Below are 18091 nucleotides of genomic sequence, written 5' to 3' on the forward strand. Positions count from 1 at the left end.
TAGTCTCTTTATACTATGTATACTTTATTCACTCCTGATGAACCTTGAAAGGGGAAAGGCGTTGAGTGTGTTTCAGAGCTCTTAGGTTTGTTTGTTTTTTTTATAAGTTCTTGATTTGATGACATGTACCTGTTCTTTAACACGCAGCTGAGCCTTATGTGGTTTTGAATATTTTTGGGCTTATTGCTTAACCCCTTTCTGCCATCAGACGTACTGTCCCGTCCATGTGACCTGGGACTTCATTCCCATGGACGGGACAGTCTGTCATACCCAATCAGCTGCACTCAGGGGGAGCGCGGCCAATCGCAGACGAGTGTCAGCCGATTATCACAGCTGACATCCGGCACTGTGACCGCTCCTGACACTTTAACCCCCGAAACACTGCGATCAAACATTCAGGTGGCACAGGGAATTATCACGCAGGAAGGAGGCCTCCCTGCGTGCTTCCCTCAGACCCTCGGAACGCGATGTGATCGCGTTGCTCCAAGGGTCTCCTTCGTTCTCCTCCCTGCAGACCCCAGATCCAAGATGGCTGCGGGGGTCCTTCCATGTCCTGCAGGGAGGATGGCTTACAAGCAAAGTGTCAGATCAGCGATCTGATAATATATAGTGATGTAAGTAGAAAAAAGTTAAAAAAAATTAAATATATACACTGTAAAAATATATATATAAAAAAAAAACCTAAATAAAGAAAAAAAAAATATTGTTCCAATAAATACATTTCTTTATGTAAATAATAAAAAAAAAATCAATAAGAGTACACATATCTAGTATTGCCGCTTCCGTAACAACCCGACCTATAAAACTGTCCCACTAGTTAACCCCTTCAGTGAACACAGTAAAAAAAAAAAACCACGAGGCAAAACACAATGCTTTATCATCATACCGCCGAACAAAAAGTGGAATAACACGCGATCAAAAAGACGGATATAAATAAACATAGTACCGCTATAAAACGTCATCTTATCCCGCAAAAAAAATCGAGCCGCCATACAGCGTCATCAGCAAAAAAATAAAAAAGTTATAGCCCTCAGAATAAACCGATGCAAAAATTATTTTTTATATAAAATAGTTTTAATTGTATAAAAGCGCCAAAACATAAAAAAATTATATAAATGAGGTATCGCTATAATCGTACTGACCCAAAGAATAAAAAACTGCTTTATCAATTTTTCCAAACGCGGAATGGTATAAACGCCCCCCCCCCCCAAAAAAAAACAAAAAAAAAACAAATTCATGAATTGCTGTTTTTTGTTCATGCTGCCTCACAAAAATCAGAATAAAAGGCAATAAAAAAAAATGTCACGTGCCCGAAAATGGTACCAATAAAAACATCAACTCGTCCTGCAAAAAGCAAGACCTCACGTGACTGTGGACCAAAATTTGGAAAAAATAGAATTATTCTTACCGTTAATTCGGTTTCTAGGAGCCTTCCACGACAGCCACCAGGAGGTTGTCTCCATACCCTAATGGGGGACAGGAAGCACGAGAGGTTAAAAGCCCCTCCCACCTCCCATTAACCAGTGACTTACAACTGAACCCATAGCACCGGTTACCTTTTAGGTTCTCAGAAAAAATTTATCCAAGAACATCGGGAGGGAATTAATGCTGTCGTGGAAGGCTCCTAGAAACCGAATTAACGGTAAGAATAATTCTATTTTCTCTAGTAGCCTTCCACGACAGCCACCAGGAGGAATGCCAACCAATTCTGTATTTAGGGGGGGACCACTGCCTGAAGAACCTTTCGGCCAAAGGCAAGATCCCGGTTGGACCAGAAGTCCAATCTGTAATGCTTAGTAAAAGTGTGCAAGGAAGACCATGTTGCTGCCCTGCAAATCTGCTCCGTTGAAGCACCAGCCCTTTCAGCCCAAGAGACAGACGTAGATCTGGTGGAATGAGCTTTTAGGCCCGCAGGAATAGCAATATTCTGAGATAGGTATGCTTCAGAAATGGCTTTCTTTATCCAGTTGGCAATGGTACTCTTCGCTACCTTCTTGCCCTTATTTCTGCCAGAAAGATGAACGAAGAGATTTTTGTCAATTCTGAATGATTTAGTATGTTCCAAATAGTATAGCACTATACGCCGTACGTCCAAGGTATGAAATTTGTGTTCTTCCGGATTTGAAGGATTGTGACAGAACGATGGAAGGACTATATCCTGTGATCGATGAAATTCTGACACTACCTTCGGGAGGAAACATGGATCAGTTCGGAACACAATGGAGTCGTCTCTTATGGTAAGATAAGGCTCTCTCACTGAGAGGGCTTGTATTTCTCCCACTCGCCTAGCCGTAGAAATTGCAACCAAGAAGGCTGTTTTGCAGGACAGAAGCTGTGAGGAACAAGATGACAAAGGCTCGAATGGAGGAGCCGTAAGGCCCTTTAGAACTATATTTAAGTCCCATGATGGTACGAAAATTTGTTTTCTTGGGCAATGCCTTGAGGCTGCGACCATGAACCTCTTTACCCAACGATGATTGGCAAGGTCTTGATCGAAGACAGAGCTCAAGGCTGACACTTGAACTTTCAAGGTACTTGGCTTCAGCCCCAACTCTAAACCTTTTTGCAAAAAATCTAATATCTGCGAGACATTAGGATGGAAAGGGTCAGGTTTATGAGGATGACACCACGAGGAGAATCTATTCCAAATTTTCCCATATATGGCGTTTGTGACGGGTTTTCTGGACTTCTGTAGGGTAGAGATTACAGACTGTGAAAGGCCCTTGGCCCTTAGTACCTGGGCTTCAATAGCCAGGCTGCTAGATTGAACCTTTGTGGTTCCGGATGGCAAAAGGGCCCCTGGCGGAGAAGACCTTCTGCTTGAAGAAAAATCGGACCATCCACCTTCAGTTCTTTTATGAGGTGGTACCAGCTTCTTTTCGGCCATGCCGGCGCTACTAGGATAGTTTGGACTTGATCGTCCCGGATCTTCTGGAGGGTCTTTGCCAGTAACGGTATAGGAGGGAAAGCGTACGCTAGACGAAAACTCCATGTGTGAGCGAAGGCGTCTACTCCTTGGGACCTGTCCTTGGAGTTTAGGGAGAAATATTTCTCGACCTGTGCATTCTGACTTGACGCTAGAAGGTCTATATCGGGAAGTCCCCATCTGTCTGTCAACATTCTGAAGATGTCCTCTTTCAGGCTCCATTCTCCTGGATGCAAGTCGTGACGACTTAGGAGATCTGCATGAATGTTCACTGACCCTCTGAGGTGTATTGCTGATAGTGAGAGGAGATGTTTCTCTGCCCAGCAAAATATTCTGTTCGATATTGCTCTCAACTGGTTGAACTTTGGACTTCCCTGGTGTTTTAGATGCGCAACAGTCGTCATATTGTCCGAATAAATTCTGACATGCTGACCTATAATGAGACTGCTGGCCGCCAGGAGGGCCCTCTCCACTGCCATCAATTCTCTGGAGTTGGAAGAACTGGAACTTTCTCTTCGACTCCAGTGACCCTGGAATGGGATCTGCGAGACAACTGCTCCCCAACCTTTCTGACTGGCATCCGTTGTCACTGTGATCAGAGGATCTTGTACCCAGTTTACTCCTTTTAGCAGGTTGGATTGGATCGCCCACCTGTTTTGTGGTATGTATACCGAAAAGTTCGTCCTGTATAGAATGAGGAACTGACTCCTCTTTAAGCCCCATGGTGTTCCTCACTGCTGATACCAATTCCTCAATGTATTCAGAGGAAAAGAGGTATCTTCTAATTTCCGCAGATTTATGGGGTAAGACCTCCTCCCACTTGGCAGAAGAGGACGTATAAGATGCCTCAGACTCTGACTCGGAATACTCCTGGATTTTTCTCTTTTTGGGGAGAGATGGACCAGGTGAGGATGGTGGCGGCGGTGGAGGTGGGGTGAGCGTGGCCAGAGAGGTCTGAACCTCCTGTCTAACCAGGGAGCGGATCTCCTCAATTAATGAGGGGTGTTCCGCCCGGACGATTTTATCCGTACAGGGTTGGCACAGCTTTTTCTCCCAATCTAGCGGCATTTTTACATTACAGGTGGCACATTTGCGTTTGGTAATGTTTTTAGGGCCAGACTTCACTGCCTGCAAAGAGAGAGGGAGCAGTATAAGAAGGTGTAATGTACTACCTTTAAATGGGACCCATCTCTGCCACACTTACTGGGGCTTGAGGAGCGCTGGGCTCTGCAGCTGCAGGGCAAGACGAATCCATGCTACAGCAGCTTACCTGAGACGTCTTCGCAGCTTATATAGAAAATAAGACTGCACCAGCGCGAGGCAATTTGCCGCCCCTCCCCCTCCGTAGTCCCAGGCAGGCGTGCGAGGATGCAGCGTGCCTCGCACGCCGTTCGGTAATCCATAGGTCTGGTCTGTATCGCTCCTGTGCAGGAGCGCCGACCCGGAAGTGGAGGATCGCCTGACTTCCGGGTCGCCGAACAGCGTGCGTCAGGAGGGGGAGACGCCGGAGAGCTCAGGGAGGCCTCCGGGTGGGCTCACCGGCCAGCTTTGTCCCCGCAAGAGGACGCAGGAGGACCGGGAACACGGTCCCAGAATCCGGAGGAGACGGGAGGCACGGAGTAGGAGGAAGCCCCGAGGGACCCGACCATAGTGCCCGGCAGAAGAATAGAAAAAAACAGGTACACTGCCTAGAGCCGCCGCTGCAGCGCACCCAAAACCTCTCCATGCCCCATGGGGGACAGGAAAGACACTGGTTAATGGGAGGTGGGAGGGGCTTTTAACCTCTCGTGCTTCCTGTCCCCCATTAGGGTTTGGAGACAACCTCCTGGTGGCTGTCGTGGAAGGCTACTAGAGAAATTATAGCTTCCAAAATGTGGTGACACAAACTATTTTTTGCAATAAAAAGCGTCTTTTAGTGTGCGACGGCTGCCAAACATAAAACCCGCTATAAATAGTAAATAAAAAACCCCATTATCACCGCCTTAGTTAAGGAAAAATAATAAAATTTAAAAAAAGTATTTATTTTCCCATTAGGGTTAGGGCTAAAGTTAGGGTTGGGACTAAAATTAAGGTTGGGATTACATATACGGTTGGGATTAGGGTTAGGGGTGTGTCAGGGTTATGGTTGGGATTAGGGTTAGGGGTGTGTTGGAGTTAGGGGTGTGGTTAGAGTTGGGATTAGGGTTAGGGGTGTGTTGGGGTTAGGGGTATGGTTAGGGTTGGGATTAGGGTTAGGGGTGTGTTCGGGTTAGGGATGGAGTTAGAATGGGGAGGTTTCCTCTGTTTAGACACATCAGGGGCTCTCCACACGCGACATGGCATCTGATCTCAATTCCAGCCAATTCGGCGTTGCAAAAGTAAAACAATGCTCCTTCCCTTCCGAGCTCTCTTCTACACCCAAACAGGGGTTTATCCCAACATATGGGGTAGCAGCATACTCAGGACAATTTGGACAACAACTATCGGGGTCCAATGTCTCTTGTTACCCTTAGGAAAATAAAAATTTGTGGGCTAAAATCATTTTTGTGGGACAAAAAAGATTTTTATTTTCACGGCTCTGCATTTTAAACTGTAGTGAAACACTTGGGTTAAAAGTTCTCACAACACATCTAGATAAGTTCCCTGGGGGGGTCTAGTTTACAAAATGGGGTCACTTGTGGGGGGTTTCTACTGTTCAGGTACATCAGGGGATCTGCAAATGCAACGTGATACCCGCAGACAATGCCAAAATCTGCATTCCAAACGGCGTTCCTTCCCTTCCGAGCTCTGCCATGCGCCCAAACAGTGGTTTACCCCCACACATGGGGTATCAGCGTACTCAGGACCAATTTTACAACAACTTTTGGGGTCCAATTTCTGCTGTTACCCTTGGTAAAATAAAACAAATTGGATCGGAAGTAAATTTTTTGTGAAAAAAAGTGAAATGTTCATTTTATTTTTTAAAACATTCCAAAAATTCATGTGAAACACCGGAAGGGTTAATAAACTTCTTGAATGTGGTTTTGAGCATCTTGAGGGGTACAGTTTTTAGAATGGTGTCACACTTGGGTATTTTCTATCATATAGACCCCTCAAAGTGACTTCAAATGTAATGTGGTCCCTAAATAAAAATAAAAAATTGTGTTGTAAAAATGAGAAATTACTGGTCAACTTTTAACCCTTATAACTCCCTAACAAAAAACAAACTCATTTCATTATCTCTCCTCCTATTTCTTTCCCTATCCCACAGGGCTGGATAGGGTTAGGAGAGACAGTCGATGATGAGCGGGGGCGCCATTGCGCAACTGTAGGATGCCAACCTCCATTGGTAGGTAGGAACAGTTCAGTTTAGTGATATACCAGGAGGTGCCTGTACCTCTTTTAAATGGTGGTAGTGGTCCTTAATATCACCTTACTGCGTTAAAAAAAAATTACCTTTAATTATGTCTTAAGTACAGTTTTTACACGGTGAATTTTTTTCTGTGAGTACAACCCCCATCTGTGGACATCGGGCACTCAGACCATCCTCATGGAGTCGGTTTATAACCGTTTGTGCAGACACATGCACATTTGTGGCCTGCTGGAGGTCATTTTGCAGGGCTCTGGCAGTGCTCCTCTTGTTCCTCCTTGCACAAAGGCTGAGCCCCTTCCACATCTCCTGGTGTACTGGCCTGTCTCCTGGTAGCACCTCAAGCCTCTGGACACTACGCTGAGAGACACAGCAAACCTTGCTACAGCTCACATTGATGTGCCATCCTGGATGAGCTGCACTACCTGAGCCACTTGTGTGGGTTGTAGAGTTCGTCTCTTGCTACCACGACTGTGAAAGCACAACCAACATTCAAAAGTGACCAAAACATCAGCCAGAAAATATTAGTACTGAGATGTGGTCTGTGGTCCCCACCTGCAGAACCACTCCTTTATTGGAGTGTGTCTTAATAATTGCCAATAATTTTCATCTGTTGTCTATTTCATTTGCACAAAAGCATGTGAAATTGGTTGTCAAACAGTGTTGCTTCCCAAGTGGACAGTTTGATTTCACAGAAGTTTGATTTACTTGGAGTTATATTCTGTTGTTTAAGTGTTCCCTTTATTTTTTTGAGCAGTGTATTTTAGGCCACAGACAACAAGCAGTTTCTTCCTCGGAGTTGGCAGCTGAATACGTTTCGCATTGACTCATCTTCCATAACACTAAGGATAGGTTCACATTGCGTGTTTGGCGTCCGTTAGACGGACTACGTTACACCGCGGCATAACGTGGTGTAACGCAGTCCATTAACGCCGCCATTAAGTCCTATGGCGGACACATTGCTAGCGCATGCTCACAATGGGCGTGCGCTAGCGATGTGCCGTAATTGAGTGACGGACCCTGGGACGCGGGCTGCAGCGTTTCCGGGTCCGTCATTGCTAGCGCAGATAGAGCATCTGCTAGCTCTATCTGCGCTGGCGCGCTGACATATCGGCACTGGCGTTAATGCATGCGTTGAACGGGCTGCTGTTAACGCAATGTGAACCTGGCCTAATTCTCGTCTCATTTACCGACACAGGAATCGGCATTAGCAATACTGCAGGAGATATTCATTACACGTGACAGGAGAAATAACTACTTCATGATGAAGGCGACATCTTCATCTTCTACTACGGCTCTAGAAACATATTTGTCCAGAGTCCGTCACTGACTCCATTACCACCAGCCGTCTATATGAATGATTCCCATCTTCCCCGCACTGTAATCTTCTATCACAGAGGTCCCCAACTCCAGTCCTCAAGGCCCACCAACAGATCATGTTTTCAGGATTTCCTTTGTGTTGCACAGGTGATGCAATTATCACCTGGGCAAGACTAAGGAAATCCTGAAAACATGACCTGTTGGTGGGCCTTGAGGACTGGAGTTGGGGACCTCTGTTCTATCACATTAGATCTCATGTCTGAGTCACACACAGAAGTTTGAGGCTTTTATAAAAAACTGTCATGCTGCTGCAGTGCAGTATAATGCAACCTCCACCAGAGGGAGCTTGAGAGGGAAGTGAGACTGCGTACTCAGAGAAGCACTGCAGAGCAGCAGCATAGGCACAACCAAGTGCCGAGAGAGTGGTCCAACAAGCAGAGTCAAAAGACAACAATAGGCAGAAGTAATAAAGGGATCAGCAAAACACGTGGTCATGAACAAGCCTCGAGGTTCAGCAACGGTCAGAAGCGGATAAGACAAAGTCAGGAGGCAGAAGAGAGTCCGAATACAAGCCAAGTCAGAAACCAAAGAATCAAGTCCGAAACGCTGGAAAAAGGGCAGACAGAGGGAGTCAGACACGGGGCAAGTCAGGGATCACAGCAGGACAAACCAAGAGCTACCAGAGTCAGGTTCACACGCTGAAGGCAGAACTATAGCTGACACCGCCAGCAGGATGTATGGGAGCTAAATAGCAAACCTGGACCCAGAATGAGGCAGAGCAAAATTAACTTGACATGATCCCCCTGGAAACAGGGCAGACAGGATTAAACTCTGGAATGGATCATGACAACAAGCTTTTTTGTTTCCACAAACACAGCAGACAGAAATTATCTGATCCCAAAGTCTCCATGTTTATGGGATTTATTTCTGGCCTTAGGCTTTCCTATATTACAGGAAAAACACCAGGAAAAAAACCCCCAGATATTAAAAATTATTTTTTTTGACACGATAAACATTTGTTTTACTCTTTTGGGCCCCAGAACAGATTTACACTGCAGGGATGGCACGGGGGCGGCTACACCGAAGCCCTGGCAGTTTAACCACTTGTTGCTGCCAAAATCAAACATAGCATCTAAGAAGGTGTGACAGAGTTTGGCTGAATGCCCTCTGCCCACAAGTACTCGATAGTATGGGGCGGCCTAGTTACTACGATACTTACATGCCTAATGGTGTCTGGGCCTGAAATGTACGAAGGTCTATTAGGCCGGGCCAGAGCCAGCATCCAATAGGACAACCCCTTCTTGATTAATATGTTTGGCCCCGATTATCATAATAAACCCTATTCTCAACTCCCGTGCTGGCGCAGTTTGTATTGTTTAAATGTACCTGTAAATTCTAAATGTACCTGCAATGTTTTCTGAATTAAATAAAATACCTGTAGTAAAACACCCATTAAAGTTCCCTCAATAATACAATACACACGTGTGTGTTTGCGGCGGCGGCGCTCAAAGAGACAAAGAAAACCCAGATATTGTGCAAAGAAAATAAACATTTATTTAACCCAAAAAAATAACTGGGTTTAGGATCGGGGTCTATCTGAGGGTGAGATGTGGTGGACCTTAGGCGTGTGGAGCTGAGGATTGGGTGGTAGTTGATGAAGGGGTTACAGGGGAAGAGGCAACAAATTAAAGGATTGGATCATGGGTGGAACTAGACACATTGGGAGTAGACAACACAGTGGAATCATGGGAATGGATAGACAAACTGGAAGGGACAGACACAAGGGAAGGTAGTGACACATTTGACAACAGAGACACATTGGTAGGTGAGGGTGGAGGTGGTGGGTCCAATTTTAGCAGGGTTTTTTGACTCCGGGTCTTCGTCCTGGTGGAAATGTTATTAGTTTTGGACCTTTGCTTTCTTGGCCGAGTGGGAGTGGTGGCCTCTGTAGCAGTCTTTTGGCGTGGTGCTGGACTGGGCAGCGTGGTGGATGCTTCTGGCTGCAGGGGTAACATAGTAACATAGTTATTAAGGTTGAAGGAAGACTTTAAGCCCATGTAGTTCAACCCAGAGCCTAACCTAACATGCCCTAACCTGTTGATCCAGAGGAAGGCAAAAAAAAACCATGTGGCAAACAGCAAGCTCCACATTAGGGAAAAAAGTTCCTTCCTGACTCCACATACGGCAATCAGACAAGTTCTCTGGATAAACGCCCTATCAAGGAAACTAGTGTATATAACCTGTAACATTATACTTTTCAAGAAAGGTATCCAGTCCCCTGTTAAATTTTAGTAATGAATCACTCATTACAACATCATACGGCAGAGAGTTCCATAGTCTCACTGCTCTTACAGTAAAGAACCCGCGTCTGTTATTATGCTTAAACCTTCTTTCCTCCAGATGTAGAGGATGACCCCTTGTCCCTGTCTCAGGTCTACGAGTAAAAAGGTCATTAGAAAGGTCTCTGTACTGTCCCCTCATATATTTATACATTAAAATAAGATCACCCCTTAGCCTAAATAACCCCAAGTGTAATAACCTGTCTTGCTACTGCAGACCCAGCAGTCCTCTGATAACTGAACTTGGTAGCGTGGTGGGTGCTGCTGGCTGCAGGGGTGCCGACCTTGGGAGCGTCGTAGATGCTGCTGGCCGCAGGGATGATAAAGATGGCAGCGTGGTGGATCTGTGAACTGGAGGCGGGGGTGGTGGAGGATAGTTCGGCACTCTGGGAGTTTGAAAGTAGATGCTCGGCTGCTGGTAATATCTTCCGGCCTGTGGATTGTAACATTGTGACTGCTGCAGCAATACTTGGCTGTAAGCAGCCTGGCAGGCCTGCACGACGTTGATCTGGAATTGAGGCGTAAGGTTTTCTGACATTTCCCGCTCTATTGAAGAAAAAAAATGTCACAGTCTCTCAAGGTCGACTTCCAGGCAATCAAGGCATTTGTTGACATCCTGTATAAGTGTGTTCACATGGGTAAATCCACTATTCAGTCTATCACCAAGCACCTTAATCCCATCCTGGAAGACCGAGCTGAAGTGCATAAACTCGGGCATGAGTGACCTCTCCCAGGCCCTCTGCCGCTGATGAGAAGACCCAACAAGAGCAGCGGCAGAGGGCTGGGAGGGGGGAAAACCGGATGCATCGGCGGCTGCCTCTTCCTGTTAGGCCTGACAGGTTGCTACATCGCTGGTGGATGATTGGGATTGTGCTTGTTCATTGGCTGGTCGATGAGGGTCCGCTCCAACAGAGGACAATCCAGGTTGTGTGGGGAAAAAAAAAGAAAACTTTAGTAAAACACCAAAAAGAGGTTAAATAATAGTAAGACAAAACAAAAGATACTCACGTTCGGGTAGCAAGCGCAGGCATTAGAAAAGCAAGTTTCCGGTGGTATTTGTATTTGCTGAATATCCTTTGAGCAGCACCACTTTTAACCTGGTTCTCCAGGCTCATGTCCTTGTTGAAGAGATCGTTCATCGAGCGCCAACGCACTCTTATTCTCTTCACTGTGGTGGGGAAAGAAAAAGGAAATAATGAATTGTAAAACAATGCACCTACATTTACAGTTTCACTGGTGCATCACACCACATTCAAATACTTACCAAAATCATTTCTGATACCTGGCGTGGCACAGTCCCGATCATGCAGCAGCGATCTGGCCACTTCTTCCCAGAGTCGAAGAATCCCAGCAATGTCGGAGTGCTGACGATCACGGATGTACCACAAGGTGAATTACGTCATCATCTCGCGAGACCGCAATGCATGGAGCGGTCACCAGAGCATCGCGAGGAGCGGGGAAGGCCTGTTCCTGATCCGGGGGCCGACGGACGGTGAGTATAGAATGATTTTTTATTTTTTTTTTTATTATTTTTAACATTAGATCTTTTAACTATTGATGCCGCATAGGCAGCATCAATAGTAAAAAGTTGGTCACACAGGGTTAATAGCAGCGGTAACGGAGTGCATTACACCGCGGCATAACGCGGTCCGTTACCGCTGCCATTAACCCTGTGTGAGCGCCGACTGGAGGGGATTTTGGAACAGACACTGGCTGTGGGGAGGAAGGAGCGGCCATTTTGCCGCCGAACTGTGCCCTCGCTGATTGGTCGCGGCAAAACGGCCATGACCTATCAGCGACCTGGATTTCCATGACAGACAGAGGCCGTGACTAATGAATATCCGTGACAGACAGAAAGACTGAAGTCACCCTTAGACAATTATATAGTAGATTGAATATATATATATATATATATATATATATATATATATATATATATATACACACATACATACATACATATATACACACGCACTGTATATATACTGCATGGAACCAACACAGCCTCCCCATATACTGCATGAGCCCCACACAGCCTCCCCATATACTGCATGAATCCCACACAGCCTCCCCATATACTGCATGAATCCCACACAGCCTCCCCATATACTGCATGAGCCCCACACAGCCTTCCCATATACTGCATGAATCCCACACAGCCTCCCCATATACTGCATGAGCCCCACACAGCCTTCCCATATACTGCATGAGCCCCACACGGCCTCCCCATATACTGCATGAGCCCCACACGGCCTCCCCATATACTGCATGAGCCCCACACAGCCTCCCCATATACTGCATGAGCCCCACACAGCCTCCCCATATACTGCATAAACCCCACACAGCCTCTCTATATACTGCATGAGCCCCACACAGCCTCCCCATATACTGCATGAGCCCCCACACAGCCTCCCCATATACTGCATAAACCCCACACAGCCTCTCTATATACTGCATGAGCCCAAACACAGCCTCCCTATATACTGCATGAGCCCAAACACAGCCTCCCCATATACTGCATGAGCCCCCACATAGCCTCCCCATATACTGCATGAGCCCCACACAGCCTCCCCATATACTGCATAAACCCCACACAGCCTCTCTATATACTGCATGAGCCCAAACACAGCCTCCCTATATACTGCATGAGCCCCACACAGCCTCCCTATATACTGCATGAATCCCACACAGCCTCCCCATATACTGCATAAACCCCACACAGCCTCCCCATATACTGCATGAGCCCCACACAGCCTCCCCATATACTGCATGAGCCCCACACAGCCTCCCCATATACTGCATGAGCCCCACACAGCCTCCCCATATACTGCATGAGCCCCACACAGCCTCCCCATATACTGCATGAGCCCCACACAGCCTCCCCATATACTGCATGAGCCCCACACAGCCTCCCCATATACTGCATGAGCCCCACACAGCCTCCCCATATACTGCATGAGCCCCACACAGCCTCCCCATATACTGCATGAGCCCCACACAGCCTCCCCATATACTGCATGAGCCCCACACAGCCTCCCCATATACTGCATGAGCCCCACACAGCCTCCCCATATACTGCATGAGCCCCACACAGCCTCCCCATATACTGCATGAGCCCCACACAGCCTCCCCATATACTGCATGAGCCCCACACAGCCTCCCCATATACTGCATGAGCCCCCACACAGCCTCCCCATATACTGCATGAGCCCCCACACAGCCTCCCCATATACTGCATGAGCCCCACACAGCCTCCCCATATACTGCATGAGCCCCACACAGCCTCCCCATATACTGCATGAGCCCCACACAGCCTCCCCATATACTGCATGAGCCCCACACAGCCTCCCCATATACTGCATGAGCCCCACACAGCCTCCCCATATACTGCATGAGCCCCCACACAGCCTCCCCATATACTGCATGAGCCCCCACACAGCCTCCCCATATACTGCATGAGCCCGACACAGCCTCCCCATATACTGCATGAACCCCACACAGCCTCCCTATATACACTGTATGTCACCCCACACAGCCTCCCCATGTGCAGCATGTCGCTCCCATAGCCTCCACATGTGCAACATGTCGCCTCCATATGTAGCACCATGTCGCCCCATGTGTACTGCACCATGTCACACCCCCATAGCCCCCCATGCCCACCCAAACAACCCATACACATGAAAAAAGAAAAAAAATAATACCACGTACTCACCTCGGTCCCGTTCCCTGGTGCTCTGCTTCTCTCCCTGCCTCCGCTCACACGCTCATTGGTGGAGGAAGTGGCCGGAGGTCTCTCCACCAAAGGAATCAGCGGCGGGTGCAGCACAGAGCCGCACATGGAGACAGCGAACGGGCAGGCACCGTGCGGCCCATGAACCTCAGATTTACAGCCCACGGCTGTCTCGGACTTTGCCCAGGCCTGATTTAGAGGGCACACAGTACCACACAGTAGGCGCAGTAATAGGGACACATACGGCAGCAGCTCAGTACTGGGGTATTGGCAGGATTAGGAGGTTCTTCAGGTTGGAAATAGATGGGGACGAGGCTGGAAATGTGAGAAGTCAGATATGTCTGGTGTAATCTCTGCAGAGGAGTTCTGGCTGGAGAAGTTGTCATGTCGGTCTGGGCCAGATGGAAATGACGTCAGCTGTAAGTCACCATCTACAACTGTGCTGTAATCTCCTATCTGTTCTGCAGGGCTGAGATCTATCACTATATGTCACCATATGGCGGTAATATCAGTGCTGGTCTCTGTATAGAGATTATTTTCAGTAACAGCACAGTCATCTGCTGAGGTTCTCCTACATCCACTATATATCTGCGAACCAGCAGAGATTGGGGGTGGGTTATGCTGTAGTGTCTCTGCTACATACAGTACATTCATTCTTGGACAATGATGGAACTGCAGTGCGCGACATGTTCTTTGACTTCTCAAGTGATTTCAATACCATAGAAGGGTGGTTTCTGACTTTGTGGATTGGTGCCGGACTAACTGTCTAGAACTAAATGTACAGAAAACCAAGGAGTTGGTGGTGAGTTATAGAAGGAAAAAAGCCGGATTACTCACCGGTAATGCCCTTTTAATGAGCCACGACAGCACCCACTTTGAGAGAGGGACCCGCCCATAGGAACAGGAAACCTACAGAGATAAAAGGGCGGCCCCCCTCTCCTCCTCAGTTGTTTTTCAGAGTACAAGAGGAACCGCCATTGTTAAATTAGTATACATTCTTAATTATTAGTACATTTTATTATATCTATAATCACCCATGAGAATATTTTGTATTAATAACTATACATATCTACAAGGGTGGGAAGTGACAGGGTGCTGTCGTGGCTCATTAAAAGGGCATTACCGGTGAGTAATCCGGCTTTTTACCCTTCGCCACGACAGCACCCACTTTGAGAGACTTTCAGAGACCCTTCACCTGGGTGGGATTACCGTACTAAGGACGGCTCTCCCGAATGCCAAGTCAGAAGCGGAAGACAGATCAAGCCTATAGTGTCTATAGAAAGTTGAAGGCGACGACCAGGTTGCGGCCTTACATATGAGCTCGATGGGAATGTCTTTATTCTCCGCCCACGAGGATGATACGGCTCGAGCTGAATGCGCCTTTACTCCCTCTGGAGGACTTTCGCCTTTTGACAAGTATGCAAGATGGATAGCCTCTCTGATCCACCGGGACAAGGTAGCTTTCGTGACTCCATGGCCTTTTCGATGACCCTGAAAAGACACAAACAGAGCCCTACTCTGTCTGCAAGAGCGGGTTCTGTCTATGTAGCCCAGGACTGCTCTTTTAACATCAAGCATATGTAGTTTTTCCTCCTCTGAATTTGCTGGATTATCATAAAAGGAAGGTAGAAAAATCTCTTGGGCTCTATGGTATTTTGTAGCTACCTTAGGGAGGTATGAAGGATCAGGTTTGAGAACTATCCTATCCTGATATGTTATTAGGAATGGAGGGTCTATAGAGAGGGCCTGGATGTCACCCACTCTTCTGGCAGAAGTTAAGGCTATCAGTAAAGCTACCTTGTATGTGATGTTTTTAAGAGGGATAGAATATAAAGGTTCAAAGGGAGGACCAGATAAGGAGTCTAGGACTAGATTCAGGTCCCAGGGTGGCAGGCGTGGAACATGAACCGGTGTACACCTCTCGCATGCCCTAATAAATCTAGTTACCCATCTATTACTAGCAATGTTAGCACTATAGAGGGCTCCCAGGGCAGACACTTGAACTCTCAGAGTATTAACTGATAACCCCATCTCACGACCTTTCTGTAAAAATTCAAGGATTGGTTTAATAGGAACCTTAGAGAAGGGTTTTGTATAGAAGTTGAGGAATTTTCTCCATACTCTGCTATAGATTAGAGTTGTAGATTTTTTTCTGCTCAACAGTAATGTATTGATTAGTTCTTGAGAAAACCCTCTTAAAGTTAGTATCTGCCTCTCAAGTTCCACGCCGTGAGGTGGAGGCCCTTTACTTGTGGATGGTAGAATGGACCCTGAAAGAGTAGGTCTGTAGTCACTGGCAGAATCCACGGATCGCAAACTGACATCGCTCGAAGACAGGAGAACCAAGGCCTCTTTGGCCAAAATGGAGCTATCAGAATCACCTTTGATCTTTCTTCTCTTATTTTCTTGATCACCAAAGGAATTAGCATCATTGGTGGGAAGGCGTAGGCTAGATCGTAATTCCATGGATACTGGAGCGAGTCTACTAGATCTGGACGATCTGCCACATTCAGGGATGCAAACATTGGTACTTGCCTGTTGCTCCTGGTCGCAAATAAATCTATCTGCGGAAGACCCCAAATGTCCACTATGTTTTTGAATATGCGAGGATTGAGGGTCCATTCTCCCTGGCGGAGCGTGTGGCGACTTAGAAAGTCGGCCCTTGAGTTTTCTATACCTCTGATGTGGACCGCCGTGAGAGATAGAAAATTGGGTTCTGCTAGATCGAAGATGTCTGCCGCTGAACACATGAGACTTTCCGATCGCGTTCCGCCTTGCCGATTTAAATACGCGACGACAGTTGTGTTGTCCGACCGGATCTTGACATGAGAACCTCGAAGCTGAGGAAGGAAAGAATTTAAAGCATAATATACTGCATTTAACTCCTTCCAATTGGAAGACTGCTGAGTCTCTAAAGGAGTCCAGCAACCCTGGGCTATATTTTGACCCAGATGGGCTCCCCACCCCTCTGGGCCTGCGTCAGTAGTAAGTATTTTAGGGGACCTAAATGCCCATGAGACTCCTCTGGACAAATGGACTTTATTTAACCACCAACGAAGTGAATGAAGTACGTCTTCAGATAAGGTGATTTTTGAATTTAGATGTTCCTGGAAATGAGACTGAGCATGAAGCACCTGGTGTTGTAGGGTTCTGGTATGGTATTGGGCCCATTGAACCGCAGGAATGCAGGAGGAGAGAGAGCCCAAGAGAGACATGGCCTCTCTGAGGGACATACGAGGATTTGATCTTGCCGTAGCGACCTTTGAAACTATGATTAACTTTTTGGATTCTGGTAAAAGACATTTTTGACTTACAGAGTCCAAGACTAGTCCTAGGAAGGACTGACGAGTTTCTGGAAGAAGTCTGGATTTTTTGAAGTTTATAATCCAACCTAAGGCCTCTAGCATAAGTTTCGTGAAGATCCGAGGCGCCATAGATAGGCCGAATGGCATGGCCGTAAATTGGAAGTGACGGATCCGGCCTTGTAGAACTACTGCAACTCTGAGATATTGTTGGTGTTCTATATGAATTGGAAGATGATAGTACGCATCCTTCAAATCCAGACCTGCCATAAAGCACCTAGGGAACAAGAGTTTTATAGTAGATCTTATAGATTCCATCTTAAAGGTGTGTTCAACCAAAAAGGCATTTAGTCTTTTTAGATTAATTATAGTACGAAAAGTACCATCAGGTTTTGGAACCAAAAATAAAGAGGAATAAAACCCCCTCCCTTCCTGGTTTATTGGTACTTCGATGAGAACATTCTTTGCCAAAAGGCTCAGAATTTCTAACTGAAGCGCTTCCTGTTGTTCCGGCGCTTTTAGAGATGTTACTACAAAGTTGTCTTGTGGTAATTTAAAGAAATCTAATCTTAATCCAGATTTTATTAGCTGAAGGATCCATTGATTCGAGGTTATATTTTCCCATTGATGATAAAAGAATTTCAGTCTGCCACCTACTGGGTATTCATCACTGATGGTATCTCCCCCGCTTAGATGTTTCAGGATTACTATATAAGGCACCTTTCGGTCTGGTTTCTTTTGTTTCCCACCGATCTTTTTGGGCCTCATACGGCCTCCTCCTGTTAAATGGCCGTCTTCTAAACGCTCTCCTATAAGAAGGAAGAAACTGTTTAGGAAAGCCCTTCCTTCTTTCTCCTGCCTTGTTAAGTAGGTCATCCAGAACCTTCCCAAACAAGAACTCACCCTGGCATGGGATTGAACATAATCTGGTTTTTGATTGTGCGTCTCCCTTCCATCCTTTGAGCCAAAGGGCACGACGAGCTGCATTAACCAGACCTGCTGACCTGGCTGCTAAACGGAGGGAGTCCGCTGAAGCGTCAGCTAGAAATGCTGCGGCACTTTTAATCAGAGGCAAGGATTGAAGAATCTTATCCCTTGTGATCTTGCCTTTCACCTGTTGTTCAAGCTGGTCAACCCAGACTAATA

General features: G+C 46.7%; 3 protein-coding genes across 3 annotated transcripts in view; 1 reads left to right on the forward strand and 2 right to left on the reverse strand.

Annotated features, from left to right (window-relative positions):
• Positions 1-18091, reverse strand: part of LOC143768012 (oocyte zinc finger protein XlCOF7.1-like) — a 281134-nt gene that overhangs the window by 257654 nt on the left and 5389 nt on the right. The gene's annotated exons all lie outside the window — the stretch shown is intronic.
• Positions 1-18091, forward strand: part of LOC143768002 (uncharacterized) — a 579067-nt gene that overhangs the window by 139629 nt on the left and 421347 nt on the right.
• On the reverse strand, positions 14486-17003 carry LOC143766712 (uncharacterized). The gene is made up of 2 exons (XM_077254569.1): positions 16958-17003; positions 14486-16483 (listed from the first exon to the last, which is right to left on the reverse strand). Exon 2 carries the CDS (start codon positions 16263-16265, stop codon positions 14835-14837), a length of 1431 nt encoding a protein of 476 aa, XP_077110684.1. The 5' UTR covers positions 16266-16483; positions 16958-17003; the 3' UTR covers positions 14486-14834.

This window comes from Ranitomeya variabilis, chromosome 4 (assembly GCF_051348905.1).
Source record: "Ranitomeya variabilis isolate aRanVar5 chromosome 4, aRanVar5.hap1, whole genome shotgun sequence".
Classification (NCBI taxonomy): domain Eukaryota; kingdom Metazoa; phylum Chordata; class Amphibia; order Anura; family Dendrobatidae; genus Ranitomeya; species Ranitomeya variabilis.